The 27373-nt window shown below is 33.5% G+C and overlaps 1 protein-coding gene across 14 annotated transcripts in view; it reads right to left on the bottom strand.

The window, feature by feature from the left end:
- Positions 1-27373, bottom strand: part of LOC149896897 (serine/threonine-protein kinase MARK2-like) — a 162413-nt gene that overhangs the window by 91867 nt on the left and 43173 nt on the right. For 7 of the 14 annotated variants that reach the window (XM_090117108.1, XM_090117095.1, XM_090117101.1 and 4 more), the window contains exon 1: positions 4951-5212. Coding sequence is in view for 3 of the 14 variants with exons in the window: in XM_090117105.1 (XP_089973231.1) it covers positions 19986-20453 (468 nt within the window). In the remaining 11 variants the exon portion in view is untranslated. Of the gene's footprint in view, positions 1-4902; positions 5213-19985; positions 20727-27373 lie in introns of those variants that run through there. The other 7 variants (XM_090117105.1, XM_090117106.1, XM_090117104.1 and 4 more) reach the window with 7 other exon arrangements.

The raw sequence follows: 27373 nt of genomic DNA, 5'->3' as shown, positions 1-27373 counted from the left end.
AGTAAAAGTGCTAACGAAGTATCAATCCAAATAATGTCGTAAACAAGCCAGTATATGACTTTCTCAAGTTTGATTTTATACTTCGGATAATAGACAAATAATACAGAGAGAACTACATATTTTACAACAAAATCATCTGTTTATATGATCGCGATAAACTCAAAAACTATTGCATCAATTTTAATTCTGTTTTCCCCAGTGGATAGAGTAATTCTCGAGGAATATTTAAGTACATAATTTATCAAAATTTAGTTAATATCTAATTCAATATACCTACTTCATAAATTTCAAATACAAGTATTCCCAACCACACTTGGCAAGTAACACAAGAACCAAATAAAAAATGCAGATAACATAATACAAATGCGCATATCAACGACCGCAATGTAAACTGAAACGAATGTATATCATAGGTTTTTTAATAATCTATACTTACATATAATAATATAAAATGGTCGAGAACCGCAAAACGCATTCCAACGAAGTGGCGTATCGTATTACCGAAATGTTGACCAACGAAAAATATACGAGTCTTGTGTAATATATTGTATGTAAATAATAAATACGAATTATTTTAAATACTATGATAGAAGTTTGAAAACTCAAGCAGAAACTTAAACGATCCTTCCTTAATAAATTGTAGTTAAAGAAGCTTGTTGTTGCGCGCGTGTTAATTTTGATCAAATTGATGAATGAATAAGTCCAGAAATGACTTATTTCTTAATTTGCATACTCAAAAAAAAGTTTATGGCAATATGTACATGCAAATGAATCATCCATACTAATATTATAAATGCGAAAGTAACTCTGTCTGTCTGTCTGTTACTCAATCACGCCTAAACTACAGAACCAATTTGCATGAAATTTGGTATGGAGATATTTTGATACCCGAGAAAGGACATAGGCTACCTTTTATTGCGAAATATGTACCACGGGCGAAGCCGGGGCGGACCACTAGTATAAAATAAAATAACGAAAAATATTCCAAAAATTTTCCTATACACATCTAAAGTGACAAAATAAAAAAGCTGACAAGCCAATTTTCCGCCACGCAGCCTCCTTCCGTTAAGAAACGAACTATCGAGCAGAAAATAATCCTATCTACCATCTCGCTTTGACACATCGAAAATTGGTTGTGTTAGAGCAGGACATCATTAAAGTGTTGCGAAAGAGCGGAACGTATTGTATAAAACTTTCATGATACTTCAGAATTATCGGTGAAAGTGTTATTCGTCTAGATATCGATATTTTTATTACGAACATAACCATGATGTCTTATAGCATTATTATTTCCAGAATGAGAAAGTGATACTAGACGATCTATATAGCGCTGTCATGTTTCCATACTGGAAATAATACTGCTCTAAGACATCATGGTACGGGGGCAGGTCACAGATGTTCAGGCCGTTTGATCGTCGATAACCAACTTTATAACTTTGCCGAGTTATTGTCACTTCTGAGTATTCAATAAAATTGTTAGGATCAGCTGTGAGTTACTTCGCAAAAGTTTCTTATTAGATTGCCTTATTCTGTTACAGCTACTTTTTATAGTAGCTCATATAATAACAGACCCTAAAGCTTGATAAAATTCAGTATAAAATTCTGGACCAAGTTAAATATAGCTAGTACCATAGTGCTAAATAGTGATGAAGTGATTCCAGATCCACCTTTCAAAGATCTTACTTTCTTATATATAAAGAGAATTAAAACACCTGCTCCACACAATATAACACAAAGCAAAAACAACATAGCGTATATCACTCCACATCCTTATCAGATAAGCGCTTCGATAAGAGAGCAATAAACACCCGCAAAGCGGCTACGGATTCGTTTTCATGGACATTAACTGTTCTAATCCTGGCGTTTGTTAAAATGTATTCAATTTAAATGATGAAGAGGTATGTGCCTTGCACAATACAGGATGGTATAAGGCACTGTAATAAAGCTCTACCATATGTAATCAAATTATTTCATAATTACTCACAATATTGGAATTTAGAACTTAGAAATACAACAAAGGCAATGTTTACCTACCTAGTTATTAAAATAAAGCAGTATTCAGAAACTAAGCTCCACGAAAATACTATAAAAAATTCATGAAATATTGAAATAATTCCAGTATACCAAACTCAATCATTGAACTTTTTTCTTAACCAATTATTTATTTGCTCAAGATAACACAATCAACATTCAAAATCCCTCACTCGGAAAATTCAAACAAATCAAAGTCCAACATACCTCCCAAGCCTCAATCCATACCAATGACCTGGACCATTCAAACTGACCAACAACGCACACCGCTATGCCATGCCATTCATTCAGTGGCATTACAATTGCATTCTACAAGTTTCCGTCAGCACCACAATAAAGCATACTAAACGTGCATATAATTATTGATAATGGACTTGATTTGAATTCGAGTCTCGTTCGCAAATACGTGTCGACAGGGCGGCCCAAGACGTAGACTAGACTATTACATTTCGTGTGCAAATTGGCACAAATAAATTGTACATAGTTTCAAAGTTTATGGCTTTAGAAGCATAATGTACGTCCTATGGTGAACAGAAGTTATGAATATTACTATTTTAACTTCGTTTAATGTATTTTTTTATAACACACAATCATAATCTCTTTACCATTTCCATGTACGCCATAATTTCAAAAACCTTTCAACACAAAATTTTAAAAATTAAATTCTAGTACCCCAAACATTAGGTATACATCTGCCTCCACATCATTAAAACCAGTTTTAACAGTTACAGAATGTGCGCAAAGAATCACATCGTCACGAGGCGAACATGACTCAAGAGTCGAGCGTCACTAAACAGATTTTCCGAGACCAATTATTAAGTGAATGGACGAAAAAATATCAAGTGCAAGAGTCGAGGTCGACGATTAAATCACGTTTGTATCACACATGTTCAATATTTATCACTAGCATGTGTAAACCAGAAGAACTAGACTCTATAGACAATCCATTATTGATAGAAATGCCTGATTGATTGTAGTAATAAAACTTTATAGACGCATAGTTGAAATGAGACTAGATTTTTTAATGACGGAAAATCTTTAAATTCCAAACGAATCAAGCCAATAGTCATTGATTTACATTTTTTCCGTAGAATATTCTAATTAATAACCTTTCCGTGTCTTCCTAGAAGTCTAACATTTCCTGTGCATTCCTTCGATCGAAGAGATCCCATGAAACGCCTGAAAGAATTATACTTTGCAAAAAAGCTGAACGTTGCCACAATAAATCGGATAAATAGTATAATATCGTGCAGCTTATCGGTGTTAAGGTCAACTTGACCTCAGAGCGAGGACTTATTCGAGACCATATTTTAAGCTCTCTACTTTTAAGTACAATACTGGGCGAACATCTGCAAGCATAATAAAATCTAGAATAGTATTGGCTGTAGCATTAACAAAACATCGTTTAAATTTTATCATCGGCAAATGCTTAAAAACTCATTTAATTTTATCACTTGTGCCGTAAATGTCTAAACAATATTCCGCAACTTAACCGGAGTGCTTCAAGGGTACGAATTTGGACTCGTTTTTTTAAGTTGTTACAGATATGAAACTTAAAATCAATTCACGTTAATTTCCAAAGAGTGACATCACCATGAAACACGGACCTTATCACACTATCACTATCAGGTGTTATCGCTTCAAAGACTGATAAATCCTTTAACGGCACGATAAGAAAACAAGTGGTTACTTTTTTAGACGTGATTATCAGGTCCGCGCCATTGTAAACTTTAACGCTTTCATTTAAAGAATAAGTGATGTTTGCTCGGTAAATAGGACAAATTTATATACATGTGCATACGTAGATAATGCAGATATGTGAACAGGTGAAATGAGAATGATTCAAATAACGCGCACAATGCTAACATTCATTTTCTAGAGCACTTTCTTGTAAATTTTAAGCAAGTTTGCATTCTACACGCTAAAATTCAGGCTAAGCCTTTGCTATAGCCTATAGTGCAAACAAATAGAAAAGTGTCTGACAGCACATCAAGCACGTACACAACGAGTGTCTACATAAAGGGGTAGTATAACAGCCAGTTTCCCCGACAGACAGCGAGTCGAGACGCGGTCCGAGTCGGGTATCTGGGTCAGATCGTATACAGCGAGCGCAAGTTGAGGGAATTTTCACTTTAACCATACAACTGTGAAGGCTCTTCCCGAGGGGCAGGGTGGATAGTGACCTCGATCCGCTTGGATTTATCTTGTTTATACTAAATGCTGAATCTGACAGTTTTACTTTTTACTTTATGTAGTATTGTTAATAACATTAGTAATAGGTATACCATTTGTTACCAAAGTCATTTGTCCTATTGAGCTAGCCTTTGTTTCCAACTTCTAAGTTCAATGCTATCCATTGCAAAGGTAAGCAATCCACACTCCCAAAGTTAAAATTACCTTTACCGATCTACCTCAAACCTCAATATTACCTAAGGTAGGTAACATTACAAGGTAGATACAAATTGCACATTTAAATCCAACAGCCAAACAGGCATTGTGCTCGTTACTGTAACTCCGGATATCAAGGTCCAATTGCTGCCGTTTCACTCGGCCGAAACAAAACCTTCCAACGAGCGCCGAATCGAAATCTTTCAAGCATGAATTATATAGAAAAAAACTCGATAGCCGCAATACTTCGACAAGATGATCGAACATGACTCATTCGCTATTGATCAAGTTGAATTCGCGAGTCAATATAACTGTTCTTGATAGGTACCAACATTGCTTTTGCGACACATGTACCTATTTCTCATCAAATGAAGAGTTTAAAAACATACTGAATACTTTGAACAAGTAACGTTACTAAAACCTGAAACAAAGACTGATAGCCAATCGTATAGACACATGCCCAGATGTAGTGTCTCTGGATACCTGAGCAAAACCAGAAACTGTCACCAATAATACCCTTCAATTACATACGATCAAGGTAAGTGACCTTTTCACGGTATTAAATCTTAGTCAAGCTATTACACAGTCACTGTAGATCTAAGTTATTAACCGAATCGCTGGAGCGAGACGCAACGGTATCGACACAATGAACATACACAGAAAACTATATATTTATCACTGGAACAACTGAAATCCTTTGCACTTTGCAACTGCGGTCACATTCACTATGAAACACAACACTTTTGAGATGGAATAAAAATTCTCGTTAACGAGAGACGTGCGCTCCGCGTCACGTCCGTGGGGAGACTGAAGGTAGTTGCGCCCGCGCCGCCGCGCCTACCCGGTTATCAGCCTTCGGGGGAAAGGGGTGAGGGGCGCGAAAGAAAAGTCCACATATGACGTGAAGATAAGCCGAAATTGTAGGTCTCTAGGAAGAGCGATATATTAACAGTTAAGTTGGTTTCGATAGTCATTATCGTGTAAGCGATGTTAATAAATATTTTAACGACGTACTAAATTGAAACAAATTACTTTACATGAATGTAATGTTACATTTATTTCTCGTATATTAATAGAGAAGTTACCTTACCTTACTTTATTAAAATAAGACAGGTAACATATCGCCTTTAAACAAAAAAATGTTATCATAACATTGCGCATTTCTTCTTACCATACGTACTTCGTTCTATTAATTTAACCATTAAATTATAACATTAAAACATTTCGTGTTCTCATGCAGTTTTAGGAAGGGAAATGGTATCTGATGGGTCCCATTGCATTGTTTATACATACACTATATGAGAACATTCGCACGTTACGCCTGACGAGTGTTGGAATTAAATTAATGTACGTTCGTACAAGTGAAAAGGTAAAAAAGATTGTTTTGACGGTTTGACTGATACATCGTTGAACCCTGCTTCATGTGAAGATAAAATACAATAAAAAGTTAACTTCCTTTTTGTCCTGAAATATTTGTCCAGAAACTTTTTTTGTAATCAGGATTCTAGTTGTTAACCGATAATGAAAGCATTTCTTCAGTTTACACAATTATAATAATATGTGCATCGTATGAAGTCAGTTACCACAAAGATCTATCATCTAATTCCTCCAAGCATCATACCTCGATATACCTACCATTACCTAATTTCACATTTTACTTATCTAATAAATAATAAGCGTCTTCTCTTGCTCACATTTCATCAGAAATAAATCACCGGCTAGCCTACAATGTACCACTATATCTCGTTTACCCAATACAAAAAACAATCTAGCTAAAAACTAGATACTATACAGGGTGTCCCACTGTTGGTATACTAAGCCCAAAGGAGGTTATAGTTTTGCATACGCCGAGTACGTAAAAAAATACTTATAAAATTCTAGACGCATTTTTTTTTCAGATAGATGAATTCTTAAAACTCTATGCGTACACCCTTAACAAGCAATCCACCCAACTTTGCCACCAGCACGTGAGCTATCGTTTAAGATTATGTTTTCATAGACAAAATGCTCACATTAGAGAAGCGGTATATGCCGGCTGCGTGAAGCTAGAGAAGAAAACATGGATTTTCAGGAAAAATTTAGCAAAAATTTTTTTACGTAATTTTGTTGTTTAAGTATTTTTTACATCATCAGTGTATGCAAAACTATAAGTCCCTTCGCGCTTAGTATACCAATAGTGGGACACCCTGTATATTCACATCAATATATACATTTTAGATCCGTTTACACCACTAAGAGCATCGCCATTGACTCATGTTTTATTATAATTTACAATGGAGCCGGTTTTTGCGTCCATAGATTGTGCATTTTAATTATCAGCTACTACCTGGAACATTGTACCTATACGTAGTGTTTTATAAATTAGCTATAACAACTGGCGGTGTCGTTTTATTTTGTTTAATCTTATGTTTACAACACATCTTAAACAGGCTCTTACACTATCTGCAATCAGCATCTATTAAATGAAAACCGCATTTCGAAAATGAAAATCATCTTTATTCACTTTAACAAAAACTCGGATTATATCAGAAATAAAATAATATTGTGTGGCAACGTCACAATATCGGATGCAAATAATATTTTAAAAAGTTATAACATCACCAAAATCTGTCCAACTCTTTAGTGGGTCTTCAACATACAAATATATTATGTTTATAAACGTATATCATAAAACTATGTTTTAAAAATAGTATCAAAACACTACTACAATAAAAAACAAGAGATTAAAAATACATCAATATTATTCATAAACTGTTAAGAAAATAATAATAAGATAAAAACGATAGCAACCTCTGATTCAAACTTACTACATATTATAGCTAAAACAAAAACAGGTCTCATTTCTTAGTGCACATCTAGGTTAGGTTGTTGAGCGTAGGATCACGTGACCATGAATAAAGCGTATTCCCATTATAATAGAACCGACAAGATTAATTGTATTTTTTTTAGATTTAGCTCATGACTTCACGTGGTATAAAAAATGTAGCCTATACACAATGAATAGGTAACTAACTATACGCTTATTCCGGTTAAAATATCAAATTCACATCAAAATACGATCAGCCGTTCTAAAAGAGAATTTTTTCCTAAAAACATACAATAGATTATTATCCTAAGAAACTTACGCTCTCAGTAGTACGAAATAAGAATGTACTTACTTGAATGACTAATTTTGATAATATTTTTTTCTTATTCACAGAAATTCAATGCACCATTACTTTATAGCTTGATAATGCATATTTCTCACAATCGAATAAAACTCAGTTGTCAATCTTCAACCCACTCGATGTCGATTGATAGTCAATAGATTTTATTGCGAATCGACGTGACGCTTCAACAATAAATTTTATTTCAATGAAAATATACGTATCTAATTCATAACTGACTTCCACGTGTCTTTTTCATCGTTATTATTTTTCATAATTGAGCTAAATTATAAAAATTATTTGAGAGGCCACACAGTGAACGTTCCAAGGCTGAAACAATTACTCTTAATTAACGATTATTATGCTTGTAATTAAATCGTTTTAATTAATATAATTAATGTATCAATTATTATTATTCGTGTGAGTGAAATTACTTTATAAAATATCCTACAATGAACATTTATCCTTGCACAATTTAAAAGTTTATTTAACAGATATTATGATTTATGTACGAACGCATAAGATACATATAATCCATTTAGTTGTCAGTTTGTTCTTTGTTTGCTTTAACGGCCGATTTTTCAATGCTTGGATAAAACTTATTCGTCGAATTATGTATAAAACTACCATTTTAAAAACGTATTCTAATTGCGCGTATTTGACAGTTTACGTGACATTTTAATATTATCGTGTAATACTTTATTGGACGGATAAATTTTATCCAAGCATTGAAAAATCGGCCCTAAATTACACAAATCAAAAATTATGTAAAGTATGAATATACCTTATACGATATTGAATTACACTAAACAACTTCTCAATGTAGATACAAAAACTTACACATAATTTATAACAACTTCTTCTGCCTATAAAGCATACAGCACTCGTGTTACAAGTTTTGTGCGATATTCTCGTGTCGTATTCGCCAATGGAGCTGCACAGATGAGTCACCGAGCGACGCAGGCGCAGGTAATGTTATACCGAATCGCGGGCACCGGTCTCTGTTACCCCGTGACTCGGTACAGTGTTCTTATAAGATTTAATTTAATATAGGAGAGATATTATAGTAGAGGAATAGAGATATTTTAGTGAGTTTTTATACCTATTTGAAAAAAAAAATACCGTTTGACAAAAACACGCTTCCCAGCTAAAGTTTTAGTTTAGGTATACAATTATTTATAATGATGATGGTGATATGAGAAACTCAAATCTTTTCCGTCAATATAAATAGATAAAATTTAACATTAAACATCGTAAATCCCAACTTGATAACCTTCTCTACATAAGTATCTTTTTTCCTTATATTGTTAAACTAAATTATGTAGATACATACTTGGAAAAATATAAGATTACCAAAAACATAATTTATGCTAATATACCTACTTATCCCAAAAGTACGACCTATAGCATAGTATAATAACGAAAACCGTATACCTAAACAAGGCATACGAAAACAAAATGGCGCCAATATAAAACGAACGTATACCACAAAATAAGAAAACAAAACGTACAGATAACACTAATTGCTCTCGCAATCTGGACAATGCATTCGCTTTTATCAATCTGTTTGTTTGCTTTTGTTATGTTTACATTTGAAATCGTTCGCACAGTCAACTGATTATACCTACGTACAATATAATAAAATGTTATATATAAGACTTGGAATGAACTAAAAAATTGATCAGATACAAAAAATACAATAGACATCATTAGGTTCACGATATCTCGATGAATATTACAAAAACGATGATTGACGACGAATGATTATTATTATGTAAAAAAGTTGAACAGAGGTATTACCTTGAACGGGGAGGTATTGCATCCTACTGAGTCTACTGTATTTCTAGGGTTAACATTGGACGAGAAACTACAGTGGGGAGCCCATGTCAATACCGCTGCAGGTAAGCTCAGTTCTGCTGCATATGCTTCCGATTAGCTAAAGTTAAAAATTCATTTATGGGTCAAGGTATACGCTTATACAATAGAATTCCTCACAATATTAAAGAGTTTAGTAGTTCTAAATTTAAAACTTACATAAAAAATGTACTAGTTCAGAGAGCGTACTACAGTATTCAGGAATATATGGACGATAAAGACCCATGGAGGGTTGTCGCGTAAAAACCACAGGACAGTTCTTTGGCATATTATGAAGTTAGATATAAGTTACATATTATGTAAATTTATTGACATTATTTTAAAAGAGCAACTATGGAGTTTCTTGCCGATTCTTCTCCATAGATACTGCTTTCCGAATCGGTGGTAAATGTTAAAAATACTATGTAATGACGATTCGAAAGTGCTACTAAATAGTAGTCTAATTGAATAAATGAATGTTTGAGTTTGAGTTTGAGTTTGAAAACTATTTGTAATAATTGGATCCATAATTACATAGATGACACTTGGAGTAATCTAGAGCTCAATTTCACTTAACTATGTTTAGGATGTGAAGACAACATGTAGACCATTATACATATATACTATAGTAATGTAAAATAGTACAGAGAAGCAGACATAGAAATAGGCACTATAATAATACACACGAATCAATCAAATAATACCTACTCTAAAAAATACGACAAGTGCCCCATAAAGTCGTAAAAAACTGCAATTTAAGTCACGTTATACAATTTAATATAACGATCTAAAGATAGCCATAACAAACTATTATCTCATCCATACCCACAGCAAAAAGTACTCTATTCTGTAATTGATAAAGCCTATAATCGATATGTATAACGTACAATACATAATGAGTGTCATTGAACCCATACCTGGATGTGGGTGATTCGTATATGGAAGTCGGCAAAAACTAGATCCCGAAACACGTTTAAGAGTTGCCAAATATATTATACCTTATTAATGCCTTAAGGCACTTGTCACTACAATACGAGAACATACATATAAAGGATTTTTTTACTAACACAAAAGCGTCATATATCCGTGTGTGTAATTAAACGAATTAAAAGTAATGATTTTAAAAAAACCTTTTAGATGTAGGAGTGGCCATTTGAAAGAGGTCATCGTGAATAAATCGTGTTTCATTTCGTCCGTTATTAGACCATTATGTTTATTTAATTGTTAATAATTTTTCTGTACGAATTAGAAATCAAACTTATAAACAACTTTTACCTTCACTACATAGTATAAAACAAAGTCGCTTTCTCTGTCATAACTCATAACATCGCCGGAAATTAATTTATTTTTATTAAAAAAAATACCATCACAAGATTAAACACACGTTTTATTCTAGTGTTATCGTTCTAACAAGATAATTCTTCACAAAATGTCAATATATCTGAATTACCTGTCAAGTGCACGAAGGAAGTTATATCGGAAGAGCCTTCCCGGGAAAAAATATATTTTTCCATGACAAGAAAAAATCAAAGAGCTGATAATATTACGATATATATATTTAAGAGATGCCTGCAGCTATCTATATATATAGACTGCTATCTATAAACTATGCCTCTTTGGAAGTGTAGTAGCATGGCAGCTAATAAAAAAAAACATAAAATATATATTTTCAATACCGTTCCTTATACATACAGCGCCATCTAGTTTTGAAGTTAAACAACTAAGAGTTGAACCACGTTGAACGCAGATTAATTGTATTTTGTAGTGTTGAAGTATTTATTTAACATTATGTAATATGTAAATAATAAATACACAAGATAACAAATCATGTTTGTTATTATATCATAACACAACATTTTATAACAAATCATGTTACGTACAAAAAAAACGTTAAAAATTAACGTACGCATGTGCGTACTGAAAAATTATTTCGTCTAGATTCTAGATAATCACAAAAATATGTTAATAGTTAAACACAAATATCAAATGTGTATTTATTAGAAGTGGTTAAAATATATTGTACGAACATTGGAAGATACAGCCAGTGCCACCTAGCGGGCAGTAACTCAACTAAATACAGATAAGATGTATTTAATATATTTTTTATTTGCATTGTAATTCATTTCAAGATAGATGAACATCTTTTCTAGTTACATGTATATTGTATAAGTAGTTTATACCATAATTATTCAAATTAAAATATCAACAAATATTATTTTATTTTACTTTATTATTAGAATCGTTATATACCTATTTCATTTATATTTTAATAGTTTACAAGTTATCCAACCTATATATCAAAGTATTATGTACCATTCTTATTACCTAACAAACAAATTTACTACGAGTCTGCAATCTAAAAGACATGGCTATCCTGTCTCGCTCCACTGCATGTATATTAGTCTCGCTATTGCCCGCTAGATGGCGACACCTGTATTACTAACTTTTGCACGTGTAAATATTGCTACTAGTGGATGCAAATAATCTCTCAATCTATTTTATACCACGTGAAAAATAATGTATACAAATAAGCTTAATATTAAGTTTTCCATACATACTAGTGTATACCTAATTATGAAATAAGTTCCATTAATTCGACGTTCATTCGAAGGTCAATAAATAAAAAGGAAGAATGTGTGTTATTCTTTATATTTTGAGTTTTTTCGTAACATAAAATAAAATTAAGTAATGTTAAACGACATAATATAATAATATCCTTATTATTGTGAAATTGCTAATCTTATCTCTCGTATAACAGAAGATATACAAATACAATAAATAAAATTTGCCATAAGAGGAAATCTTTTATCACGCCTTTGAAAATTTGTTTATATTGATCTTATATTTGGGTCGCGTGGTCGCGTGTTAAACTTGAATCAAGTAATAAATTATACTAGTCGTTGCCCGCAGCTTCGCCTGCGTGGAAAAGATAAATTTTCATGGTACTAACTTTCATTCCCCATTTTATACCCTCTCAAAATCCTCTCTAGGCGAATGCCAAGTGCCAACGTCCTAACATCTACCTGCACGCCAAACTTTAGCCCGATCCGTCCAGTGGTTTGGGCTGTGCGTTGATTCCTAGACTGTAGGTACACTGACAGTATGTTCGTCAGTCGATCACCTTTGAGTTAGGTATATATTTTTATATTTCTATATAGGTGCCTACATTATTTTTATTTAACATTAAACATTGAATTCAGTATAATATATCAATGATATAAACGCCAACAAAGATACGGAAGATAGTAAAAAAACCATAGTTAATCAAGGTAACTTTTCCATAAGGTATCTTTTGGTTTCAATCTTCATCTCAATACGATAAGATATTATAAAACATCTGATATGAAAATGGATATTTAACAGTTAAGATAAACGACAAAAACAAATGAAAACAAAGCAGGCGAGAACTGTACTTTATTTTAACTCGTGATGATTTTTTCCAATATTTATTCACATAGATTCGACTGTACGATGTACCTGCTACAAAGTAACAGTCATATGACATCTAATAAGTTACAATTATATATTATACTAGCGGCCCGCCCCGGCTTCGCCCGTGGTACATATGAAAAATAGATGTTGGCCGATTCTCAGACTTACCCGATATGCACAGAAAATTTCATGAGAATCGGTCCACCCGTTTCGGAGGAGTATGCAGACTAACATTGTGACACGAGAATTTTATATATAAGATATTTTCTATAAAAGCAAACTAAGTAATTTTAAAGATTGGACACGTTGTAAATATGTCTTTCAAACTGTGTAAACTCTATGTTGATGCATCATGCAGTTAAGTTATTAAACATAATCATATTTCAAGAATTTTTTTATATCAAATAATGATCAAAGCAAAAACCTCAAACGGTTTCTAACAGACTATATGTATATATACGAGTAGCAACCTAACCTATACATTTTTTAATTAACACATTAAAATGCCACCAGAGTGTTATATAAAACGATACCAAACACAATCTATAATAGACCGGGAGATACTGACACAAAATTTCGAGTCATTTGTAACAGGATGGCGGTTCTACAGGGGTCTTAGTACGCAATGACAAAAAGAAAAATGATGGTGTGAACGCTGGTACCGGTGGGTTAGTCGCGTGGGCGTTAGTCGAACTCGTCAGAAAAATAGCGAAAGTCAAACGATTTGTAACACAAAAATTTTAGAATTTACCGATAGCCCATAAAAAAGAAGTAGGCGGTAGTGTCATGCCATACTTTTCCGGTATGACTTACAGCCCGCCATACCGACGCGAATGTGTTGATTTAAAAAAAACAATTATTCAACCATTTGTACCAAGCTAACTTTTGCACAGGTAACCATCGTCGTGCAGCCATTTACGAAAATCGCCATGCCATACTTTTCGGACGATTCCAAATAGTCGCCATACCGCCGAAAATCTGCAAAATTTTTTTATTTCGCCTATCTTTTTGTACCAGTATTGCATTTGGCTTTTTGGAGAGTATTTGATAAAATGTGACCATTAATATATTTGCCATACTTCTAGTAGGGGGAAAAAGTGCTGTCATACTTGAAAAATAAATTTATTATTAATTTATATAAGTGAAGATTTCCAACACCTAGATCTTTGAAATTTTGTATTTATATTCGTTGATCCTCAAACTTACAGGAAAAATAAGTGCCATACTGTTACAAATCGTTTGACTTTCGCTATTTTCCGATGAGTTCGACTAACGCCCACGCGACTAAGCCGCCGGTACCAGCGTTCACACCATCATTTTTCTTTTTGTCATTGCGTACTAAGAACCCTGTAGAACCGCCATCCTGTTACAAATGACTCGAAATTTTGTGTCAGTATCTCCCGGTCTATAATTGAAACCCAATAAAAACAATACCCACACTATTGCCTATATATAATTCAATACACACCTCCACACCCACACATACACACACACCAAGTCGGTCGACTAAATATAAACCGAACTAAAATGGATCAAGTCGAGTATATTTATATTTTCGCTTTGATTATGCAACTGTGATTTATTTCGATGATCGCGTATCATAATTACTTTTGTGTATGCGGAAAATACGTAAAAAAATAATAACAACTCTTTAGTATATAGAAATACCGTAATATTAAGAGATAACTTATTTACCATCTCAGCATGAAAAAAATACAGTCAATAAAAGATCAGGAAAATGATTAAAACGTGAATCATTTGGTCTTGTTCATTAATAATTAGGAATAAGAACACAATCCTACCTCCTAATAAAAGTTTGTCATTGATTATTTTTTGTTACACTCTCACGAAAAGCTACTGGACTCACAGTAATTAATATATAAATTGTAGATTAGAAAATACATGAGCTATAGCCATACTTCATATTCCCCGCGGGTACGTCTGCGGGTGAAACCGCGCGGCCCACTTACATACCCAGATAGCTAAACCACACACAAAGTTAAGAGTTTCAACTTTCAACAAACAAACATCCAAGTTCCTTGCACCGATACGTTTCGGCACGTGTCGTGTTATATTTAGACGTTTCCTGTTACCTATTCTGGATGTTAGCATTAATTAGGGCATAGTGGTGCATGGCCGATTGAAATGTGGGATTAACTTTCGATTAAGTTATTTATAACGAAAAACATAAATGTTTGCACTTTGCACCTAATCTTCGTTTTCGTGCTCATTATTATCACTGCTCACATGTAAAATAGTTTGTTTCGATTAACAACGAATTATAAATAATTATTTTAGTAAACTAATAAGTAATAAAAACATTTCGGAATAAACTTTTTGCAAAATTTTATTTCTAAGAAAAACCGTCGCCAATATTGATACACATTAATTTACCAAACAAACTTTCCTTGAAGCAGCAGTAGGTACTGCTATCATTTCTCCGTAGATACCAAGTCAACAAGTCGTACTCAAACTCAACAAAGGCATTGCGTGTATCCCCCCCCCCCCCTTCGGCATCGTGACTCAATTGTTAACCGCACCCTTTGATCTGAACGATCGAATCTATTGATCTTAACTTTTCTTTAATAATAGATTATAGCCATGTAACTCTTACTTCCGAACTCTTTAATGAACAATGATATTGTTTATACTGCCACGCTTCACTGTAGCACATTGTAGTCGACAAATAGGGGGTAGGTAAAAATTATCTTTTAATGTGAGTTTTATATCGTATCAAAATTTCTTCTAAACGATGAAGAAACAACTTTTATAAATCTTCCTTAAACTTTCTAGTAGGTAAGATGTAGATAATAATAATTTCTCTACTAGACATTAAAAATTACTATGTACTACGATATTCAATCCGAATCAATAGGTAGAATGCACTTGCCAGTAGCCACACAATATTTTAGTCATCAATCAATTTGTCAATCAATTTCAAAGTCAAAATCAATTTGTACCTACATACTTGCAAATAAATATAATTTGAATTTGATACGCATTTGAATCACTCCTAAATTTATAATTTCCAACAGTTCACCATATTAAAAATGTGTCCTATATGACAATTACTGTTCATTTTCTATAACCATGCGCCCGCAGATTGAAAACTACTAGGTATATGACCTTGGTCATTCTGTCAAGTCCACGGTCCAGCTTATCAATGAACCATCTTAGTGTGGTCGTGATGCATCAAGCCGCACAGCTGTTTGTACCGGTAGTGTCGTATTACTAATCGCGTTAGATATATCCAGTCGACCAACACATACCTAGACGATAAGTTGAAGAGGAATTAGTGGAAATCAATGATAACCTAAATCTATAGTAGGTGTATTTGAAATTTTGACCGCCTCCTTGGTACAGTGGTTGGCACTTGAGCGTAGAACCGAGGGGTCCTGGGTTCGTTTCCCGGTGGAGACGAAGAAAAAAAAAATGTCTCGGTCTGGCAGGACACAGAAAGCTGATCACCTACTTGTCCCTAAAGAAAATCGATCAGTGAAACAATTGATCACATATATTCAGTTTAAAATTCACAACAGAAGTTGTCAATTTAATAAACGAAATGCCATAAAACTTCCATATACCATTCAACTTTACACCACTCCACAAAAAACCTCAATTAAAAAAAAATCCTTCCGCAAATATTTCGTCAAACGAAATCAAATTGGCGCGCCAATATTTTTAACTCACAAAGTTAATAAATCACTTGAAATCAGTGCAATTAACAGAGAGGCTGTATTGAAAACGAAAATGTTGGCTGAATGCTTCCTCAATATAATCTGAATTAATAGGCGATTGCCGCCAGGGCTGCCGGATGGGAGAATAATTTAAGTATCCCGTAGGCAGCTAAGCTATTAATTTTAATATGGTGAGTTAAGTTGAAGGGTATTTACTTTGATTACTACAATGTATGTATATGCGCTGATACATGTTTTAAAGTTGAGCTGTTTTATACTATTTATTGTAAGCTGTGTTGGGTACTTATTTTATCATTTATTTCAGGCATATCTTCAGCGATGAAATGAACAAAATTCATGCAAATCACGTTTCATAATATGTTAAAGGTTACAAATAAATATATAGATAAGGAAACGTTTTAATTAATATCTCACAAGTGACAACCCTAACCGCCAATCAATTATTCACACTATCACTTTTGACCAAAGCGAATTTCGCTTGCCTGCGTCCAACGTTCCGTGCGCTCGATTCGTACAAAAATTTTCGACGGCAATTTGTGAACAAACGGTCGAAATGTGCACCATTTTATATATTACACATTGAGGTTAAATACGTTTTAGTTATATGTCGTTTTTTGATGCCGTTTAAAATTGGCTGATATAAATATATTTTTACATGTGCAGGACGAGAGAACATAATTATTATAGGTAAAGAAAGCAACAAAAAATTATAAAGTATTCACATATCATACAGTACGAGGCAAGCATTTTAAAAAGGTTGGTATATAAAATAACGAGAGTATTGAATATAAAAGAACGGGTAAATATATAAATAGGAAGGTATACGGAATTTCTATAGACATTTTCCAACACCCATCACAATGTCACCAGTCAAAACTTTTGCACCAAAAGTTTCGCTAAAAGCTTATGAAACAACGCAGAACCAACTTTGCTACAAGTAGCTAAGTACCTTAAAAATCGATCACACTAGTATTTTTAATAAATTGTTATTTTGTTGTAATGTAAGGCAGATTTAATACTACGTAAATACCAACTCATATAAACTGAACATAATATCAGTATATGTAGTCCCTTTATAATAAGAAGTATGTACATGTGATATATCACCATTCCTAGTTAGATAAGCTTCATATATGTATCACTAAGAACTAAGAAGCCTATCGTTATAATACGAACAACACATGTCCTATTGATTTACTAAAAACTTCCAAATAGATTTACTAATTGACGATACAAAAATTACCTACTAGACGAACAAAACAGCCATTATCTATGAGTTTATGAAATAAACACCAAGTCGACTAAATCAAACAAAATTACAAAAACTCCGCTTGATACATTAACTACAGATTCATTTAAATATGTCTAATCTGCACTTAACGAAGCGCTAAAGACAGTAATTAATAATTATAAACAAAGTCAAACACATTACGTACAATATTTGAAGAAAGTTCACACTATTTACTAGCTTATATTTGTGTAAATATAAACTCATCTTATAGAGATAACAACAATTTAACGATATACCATCTGCTCTTTAATATTATTTTTATTACATGGATATCACGTGTGTATAATATTACCGTTTATTTAGATATGGAGATAAAAATTTACGCGTAACCGAGTGACGATTGAGTACTTTGAGATATTGTACTTAAAACTTAAAACTTCCAAGTTGAAGAGATAATAATTTGTTATATTTTATTGATATCATATTCGATACCCTTTTGTCGTAATTTCTTGGTAGGATTGCTTGTAAACTTATTTCTGTATATTTTATTTAAATAAGGGCCGATTTTTCAATCCTTGGTTAAATTTATCCGTCCAATAAATAAAATGTCACCTGTAAACTGTCAAATACGAGCAAGTAGAATACATTTTTGAAATGGTAGTTTAATACGTTGTTCGACGAATAAGTTTTAACCAAGGATTGAAAAATCGGCCCTTAAATGACTATTCTACAAGTTATCGTCACTCGTATTAAAACTGAAACGTTTCTTGTTCCGACTTTTATAGTCCGGGATACATCGCCCATTTTTGCAAGTGATTACTATCAAGCTAATTTTTCGTGAGTAGCTTTATTTTGATGAGATGCCCAATAATTTCATGTACGAAACTCTCGATTGTGGTAGCTTACAGAGGTAACAAGGATAAAAATTTTTGATTTGACGGTTCTCAAATATTTATTACGCAATTTGTAGGACAATATGTCTGTTGAATTATATAAGTATTTAAATAAGTGAAAATAAAAAATCAGCTGGTTAGTAATCATTTATGATGACTTCGTTATCGATACACATTGGAAAGGGGGACTCTTTGATCAAACCATAGATTTTGTAGGACAAATATTTTTTCGAATAATTTAGATAATTATCTTGAGACTGAACAAAAAAAAACATTCAGTTAGTAATTAATATTTGAGAACCATCAAATCAAAATATTTTATCCTTGTTTCCTCTGGTAGCTACCACAATCGAGAGTTTTGTACATGAAATTATTGGGCATCTCATCAAAATAAAGCTACTCACGAAAAATTAGCTTGATAGTAATCACTTGCAAAAATGGGCGATGTATCCCGGACTATTATATTATAGATATATAAAATCGGAACCGGAACTTATTTGCATTATAAAATCTAGTTAACTAGATCCGTATAAAATCTATCACACGGCACACGGCACACCACCACTGCTATAAAATTTTCTATCCTAAACATTACAACAACTTCAAGTTACGACAAAACCAGTATGGTACAATGAATACAAAAAAAAAACCAAACAAGTTCGATCCGTATTCACCATAAATACACCATCAATACCGGTTCAAACGTAACGTATTAAGATCAAAATTAAAGTCGTGTCAGGGAGCCATTGAAAAATTCAATTTACCTGATAAATAGTTCCAGCATTGACGATTCACTTTAAAGACAACGAAACACGAATGCAAATAAACTAAACGAAATGATATGTAATCTTTCTCGTATTTTATTTTTAGACGAGCGCTTCGAGTCTTTTGATAAAGATCAAATTGAATCCTACTTAGAGTTAGTATTTACCCGTATTGTTGCTCGAGTTGAAAATAGAAGAACAACTTCCATTATTTTGCACTCAAGTAGTGTTATTGTTTACAAACACATCCAGTTTCATTTATAACAGTCTTATTATATATAGGCCTTCATCAAAATGTCACTATTCATATTAACTCTTGATATACGCCTAACAACCATTAACTGGTACATACCACTACATGCAATACGATACATCCTTACGACTTACAACGCTATACTCGTCACTGGATCGCTACTAAGAAATAATTACGCAAAGAAACACGCTTCGCTTGATAAACAAACATTCTGAATACAATCGCGTATCACGCGTACACACAGCCCTGCAGATAACGTACGTGTTTGTCTTTGAAATTACATGTAAATCCTTACCTTGTCTCTGTGCGAGTGTCTATGGTGTGTCACGGGCGGCGGGTGCTGAGTTTGCGGATTTTGGCCGGTCACAACAACTGGGAGACCATCGACAATTGTGACCATAACTCTTTTGTCAGCACTGCGTCTCCGCTCCGCCGAATTCCGCCTTCGTCGTTGCTCATCCGCTACCGGCTTCGAGAATACCGTGCGTCGATCGAAAGCACGCGGATCGACTTGATTCTCTGCCGCCCTGGTAGCGGGCGTGTGGCTCTTCGAACGCTTCAACAATCTCATCACATGAGATTTGATCGCGTCCGGTTTGCTGACCGGCGGCGGTTCGGGTTTGTGCTTGTACGACTGGGAGTGCGCATGGTGACGCTGCACGGACACCGTGTGCCCCATGCCCTGCGGTATCACGTTGGATAAGCTTTTGACTGCGTACGCAGCGTCTACTTTGTTCCCGGCGACGCACGATACCTCGTACATCCCGAATTCTTCGAAATTCCTGCTCGCCTGGTACTTGTTTAGTTTGCTATTCACAGTTTATACACCCATTTTTATTTCCATTCACTTGTGTCACTGCAATCCTGGTTGTTACGAAAACGCTTATTCGAGTCGGACCGGTTGTGGAAAAAGAAATTAAAACATCGCTCGGATACGGCAAAAACAATAACGAATAGTCGCAAGATGGTTGTTATTTATTGTTATTTATCTAGATCGAGGTGCGCACGTCCATTCGGTGCGAGCGTCGTCGACACACTAACACATTCGCAGCGACATTAGAATAGAGAATCACAATGATGTATGAATGATAAGAGAGGATGCGTGTCGAGTCGTGGGCGATCCGACTTACCGCGAAAGGTCAATGTTTCGGTGAAGTCATCTTTATTGAAACGATAATGCCGCACTTACGGATTGACGTCTTAGCAATTAATCACTTGAGCATGGTTAAGCGTAATTTGCGTAATAGAGGAACGGAATGAGCAATGAGCGCGTTTGTTGTTTTCTACTGCATTTTCTATTACCTGTTCCTATACCTATTACTACGTCCATAACCGACCGACATAGTACACAGCCTATAGTTATGTAAAAAATAACGTAGAGCTGCGCCTAAAGTTATTTTTTTACTCTTAATATTGTTAAAAAAACAATCCGTCCTCATTTTATCACAAACGCGGGGCGGGGTCGAAGGAATTTTAAACGAATACCTCTTTGGAGCGCGACCCGCGGTATTTCCTTTGTAAAACGCGATAACACGAATTTCCCTAGTCCCTACATAATAGCGAGGGGACAAAAATGTTCTTAATATTGTTTTTGGCGAATTGTTCCAAAAATCCCTTTTATCTCGCCTCCATTGATACTTGCGGAAATATCGCTTGGTATTCAACAAATTTAACGCTTACAGAAATCGAATACTAATATATATCTAGTTAGGAATGTTCGTAGGTTGTTAATAGTAATAGAAAAGAAGTAGGTATATATTTATTATATTACATATGTCTACATCAGGTACCTACAATCTACATAGTTACATACCTATTAATTCATATTTGCGAAGGAAAAACTTACTGAAACCTAATGATTTTCATTCATAGACATCAGTCTATTAAGTAATCATAATAAATATATTATTAAAAGTATTTAGTTATAACTCATAATAAATGTATTAAAATGATACACATACAAATGTAAGTATTGCATACAACATCTGAAAAAACCTCAAAAAATTTCCATTCCAATTTTCCATGTATTCGCGTACATATTAATAGATTGTTTCCGGTATTAGTAATCTAATGGTTTATGGATAAAGAATGTTTACGTTTTTTTTATAACTGCACTAGTCATCGTACTTACATAGAGGTTATAGCGGACAAATATTTATCCGCTTTACGTCAAGATGTAGTCGTAGATACGAACAAAAACATAAAACCAAAAAGAATTGAAATTAAAAAAAATATTCACAAAAAGGACTTTTGAAAAATCATCTAGATAAGCATTTCTTTCGTTATCAAATAATGCTTATACATTACCCTTCATTGCATTTTATTCAAAGTAAAATCCAACACATACAAATGGCAGGAAATCAAAAAAATACAGGTCAAATTTGACACAGAGATAATTCACAATTCAGTATAAACGCGGCGCGTGCGCAACGCCACCCAAAACCTGTTCAAGCGAGTTACATAACCTACAGACACGATATTATACTACACAATATGTGTGTAAACGATTCAACGTCAATTAGCTATCAATTAAAGTCGACTTAATTAATTAGACGATATGTTTAAAATAGACGTTGATAAAAAAAACTAAAGCAAATAGGAAACCATATCTTTCTACAATTGCAAAATACAGAAGGAATTTTATGAAATTACATCTGATAAATCATCATTCTTAATTCCTAAATATATTGTAGATTATTCAAAAGAATTGACTCATTTTCCATTACAGTTACGTGACTCCAAGGCATTTATGAAGCTAGAGAGTGGCATACGCTCCTTTTTCCATTTTCCTTTGAATGCGTAGCCGAAAAGGTAGTAATGAGTAAGTTTCCATATCTTTAAACTATCGTATAACCGGTAGCAAAATGAATCAACCGGTTAGCTAACGTTTAACAAAGCACTGGTTCCGTTCGAATGGTCAATTCACAGCTGATGAGTCACATCGCGTAATAATACCTTCACTTGGCCTATTGTTGAGCTTTTTCCTATTATTGCTTGTGTAAATGTAGTGGTGAGATGTTAGCGAGGTGTTTTGTGAGTTTTTACCCAATTAATGTTGGTACCGAAATAATTACTGCTACTATTTCAAGCCCACGGCGGTAACTATACGGTGATAAAATGTAGCCTATAAGTTCTATGTATCTGAGTAGGTACCTACCTAATAACTATTTGAAATTCATACATAATTTCATTGTTTTCATGAAGTTAAAACTACTGATAACAATACCTACGTTTATCAATCTTTATGAATTTGTTAATCTCCAAGAATGTCAACAAGATAGGATTCGTTGAGGTGAATAGACGATAGATTATGAATCAATAAATAATGCAATCATTTTAAACTTATGTACATGTACATGTTTAATTATTTAGTTGACATAATAATGCTGCTGCAAGCTGCTTTTTAAGTATTACAACACTTATAAATACAAAACGGTTTTCACAAATATATTGGTTAAATTTCACTTCTATAACTCAATATATTATTTAGTACAAGTTACTTTTCTACACAACCATCCAACCATTCCTCGACCACACTCATCACACCATTACCCACATCTACATTACAGCAATCATCACCAAACCAATATATTATTATTATATCTACAATACAATATAAGAATCAATCGAGTGCAGTGAAATTGAGTGAAAGTGGAGGGCCGCAACTGATATCGCAATGAATCACGGCTAGAGCTATATGTGTGGACCTAGTTTTGTTTCATTCATGTACCTATCTAGGTCTAATAATATACCAATCTAGCTATTACTGATATACCTATGTAGGATTATTTATATATAGTAAGGAGGAATAGCTACCTAATTGATATAACATTTAATTATACGTATGCATTTAGAATTTTCTCATTAATAGGTGATTTATGGAAATTAATAAATACTGAAAATATTGACGATATTCGATAATGCAATTTTTTTGTGAATATCTTACATGATTTCTATCGATTTTAAGTATCGCACAAATGATACTCTTCGTATAATCTACGCCTGACTTTTCCATCTTGACAGAGCAATCAACCAGTATCCAAAACAAATCAAACCCATATTATATCATCATACATACACAATAAACAATAACAAATCTCAATTAATAATCAAAACACCAAAATACTGGGAACGGAACAATAACATCAAGATTCAAACGCAAAACACATTTCCCATGCGAATGATTATATGTATTGATTCGATTCTACCTTCAAATCTGCCTGTTACCTATAAGGCAACTAGCTGTCTGCCCTGGCTTTGCTTATGGTACATATTATGTAGCCAATAGGCCCTGTAGTAATCAGGGACCACGTACAATCGTACGTACATATCCAACGGTGAAAGAATAGTATTTTAAATCGGTCCAGTAATTCCTGATATCAGTGCGTTCAAACAAACAAACGAACAAAGTCATAAGCTTTATACTATTAAATTAATTCGATACGACCTTCGAACTGCTCTATTGGGCAATACGAAACAAATCGGATATGCAATTATTGATTATAATGCAAATATGTTTGCGCAATATCCTTTGGTTGTGCATTATTATGGATTAATCTTAAATTTTATAGGTGATTGATACGATTAACAAAATAAAAAAATTAAATAAATTACATTCATGTAATGTATCACTACATAGTATAAAACAAAGTCACTTTCTCTGTCCCTACTCCCTATGTCCGCTTGTATGTATGCTTTAATCTTTAAAACTGCGCAACGGATTTGAATACGGTTTTTTTATATAATTAATAGATAGAGTGATTCAAGAGGAAGGTTTTAATATATAATTTATTAGGTTTTAGACAAAGCGGACGAAGCCGCGGGCTGAAAGCTAGTAAAATATAAATATACAAATTAAAGTTTAATTAAAGAAAATCATAAGATTCTTGTATAATAATAATTTGTTTGTGTGTAAATAAAAATGAATGCAATAAGCACAAAAGTTCACTTCTGAATATTATCGTTATTGTATATTAATTGAGGAAATATAATTTACTTCATTAAACACAATATAACCTTGTCAGTTGAAAATATTATTATTATTCAAGTAAGAAGTATACGCGCAAAAGATTTTAGCTAAATGTGCGGGTTTTATTAAATAAATAGTCGTCAAGGCGTTAATGTTTATTTATTAAAAAAGCACATACCTACGTACACGGTACACTCTGTTTAGATAACTATGAGTTATGACTAACAATTTAAAATAAAACTAATTAGAATAACATTAATAAAATGTATATTTTGTTTATATGTATGAATTTAATGTCTAGAAGTATCAAGCCAAAATTACGTATGCGTAATCAAATTCATACCAATTCATATTATATGAACCAACGAAACCTTCCTAGCTGGTAGATCTAAATAATCAACATGTAACATATATTAAAACGAATACTTTAGTCTTTAAACGTTTATGTACTTATAAAAAAGTAACACATTTCCATCCCCACTCGATAAGCCTACAAAAACGCTCAAGTAGTTCAGCATCCCGCATCATTTTCTCCACCCAACGCCGCGGCCCGTTAAGATAGCGTCCCTCTACCGAAGAATAAATAGCTTCCACCTTACAGTTTCCGCTCGGAACTTACGTTTCGGCAATGTGCGATAAGTGATAACACCGTCAAATGAGTACCTACATCACTATATTAGAATAAAACAAAGCTTTCTCTGTCCCTATATATATCTCTCTGTTCCTGTGTCCCTATGTATTTAAATCTTTAAAACTACGCAACGGATTTAGATGCGGTTTTTAAATAGATAGTGTTTCAAGAGGTAAGTTTTAGTAGCATAATTTATCAGGTTTTAGACAAAGCGGACAAAGCTGCGGGCGGAAAGCTAGTAATACATATAGAGTAGATTTGTATTGCGTGTAGACAGTAGACACTATACAATACAATACAACATATAGACTATATATGTTTAATAGCTTTGTTCGTTATTTCGGGTATAAATACCTCGTATAACAGTTTGTCCGGTACTTTATTAATAAACCATAAATGTCAGAAAACTATTAAGTGGGTAGCACTATGGTATTTGTCTTTGGATTATGATTGATTACTGTTTGAATAATAAATAAATGTGTACACTGCTATGAAATTACACTCATTCTATTACCTCAATTTAATTGCCATAAACACTATTTGTAAAAAGAGATGAGTATTCCAAAAATATTATACACAAGCATAGGTGAAGACCAATAGGAGCGGAGTAATTATAAATCATCAAAGCCAGGTCACTTTATAAAGTTTTATCTGTTTATTCATAAGCAAACGTAACCCCTACGTCATAGAGTCTACAATCAAACAACTCAATTAAAGCTACGAACCACAGAGGTCGTGGTCTATCAATCGAAAACTATTCCATTACCTTAACCTTCTCAATTCCAAATCACGCATACACTTCAAAGCTCGCACACGTTAATTAATATCTAATCCACGATAAAGGGTGTACCTTTTGCTAACCATGTTCGCAAAGTCCAAAGTCCAAACTTCAATATTTACACAGAGCGATGTTTGTGTAACACCCTGTATATGGAGAGGAGGGATAATAAAACTTTTTACCGGGTCAGCAATTACAATATGCAAATTAAATGCGATTAGTTCGTATAACGGGATAAAATTTGCAAGGAAACTCCAATATTGTTTCCGTTGAGTGGAATTCTTTGAAATTAACCCTGATGAATGAAAATTGTCTACTTCTGACGATTTTATTTTATAAATAGCAGTTTATTAAATCAAGAGATAACGCTATATCTATAATGCTTTCAACGTACCTTTTAATGGAACCGAATTTAATTAATTAAGTATGCATTATGTAATTAGAGTGGGTTTCCTATTTCCCCAAATTACAAAGCGTTTATTGGATTAATTTACTATGCATACTATGAAAATTGGAAACCTACCTAGTAACTACAAGTTGTATACCTACATATAACATAATTTGATTAATGTGTTGTAATCTATCGACATTTATAGTGCCCAAAATGACTATAAAACTACTACGAACCACCTTAAATTAGCCTACACACATTACTTCCATAAAAAGCTAACATCTTCTAACCTAACCGTAAAATAAAAGAAACAAAGCAGTTAATACAAAACTAAAGAGTAACAACTAACAACCGCGCACGACATTACTAGAGAAAAAAAATAAAAAAAACCGGCCAAGTGCGAGTCGGGCTCGCGCACAAAGGGTTCCGTAGCAGCAAATATAATAAATTACAGTTAAATCAACCTATCTCAAAAACTATAAGAGATACTTTGATCAAACCAAAAATCGTTGAAAGAGTTAATTAGCATGCATCACCTCTATTTTTTTTAGAATTTTATACCCCGTAGTTATAAAAATAGAGGGGGGGGGACATACTTTTTACGACTTTGAGAGCTGATATCTCAAAAACCGTTCACTTTAAGAAAAATGTTTTTTAGAAAACTTTATATCATTTTAAAAGACCTTTCCATTGATACCCCACACGGGTATGTACATCGAAAAAAAAAAATTTCATCCCTCAGTTACATGTATGGGGGGCCCCACCCCCAATTCTTTTTTTTACTATTTAGTGTCATATTTTTGTAGCGGTTCATACAACACATATTCCCATCAAATTTCATCACTGTAGTACTTATAGTTTCCGAGTAAATCGGCTGTGACAGACGGACAGACGGACAGACGGACAGACGGACA

The sequence above is a fragment of the Colias eurytheme genome, chromosome 27, assembly GCF_061535395.1.
Source record: "Colias eurytheme isolate Ceu_HAF_F1 chromosome 27, ilColEury1 Martin Lab GWU primary, whole genome shotgun sequence".
Classification (NCBI taxonomy): domain Eukaryota; kingdom Metazoa; phylum Arthropoda; class Insecta; order Lepidoptera; family Pieridae; genus Colias; species Colias eurytheme.
Note: the sequence above shows the minus strand (reverse complement) of the source record. Positions and strands in the feature narration are given on the sequence as shown.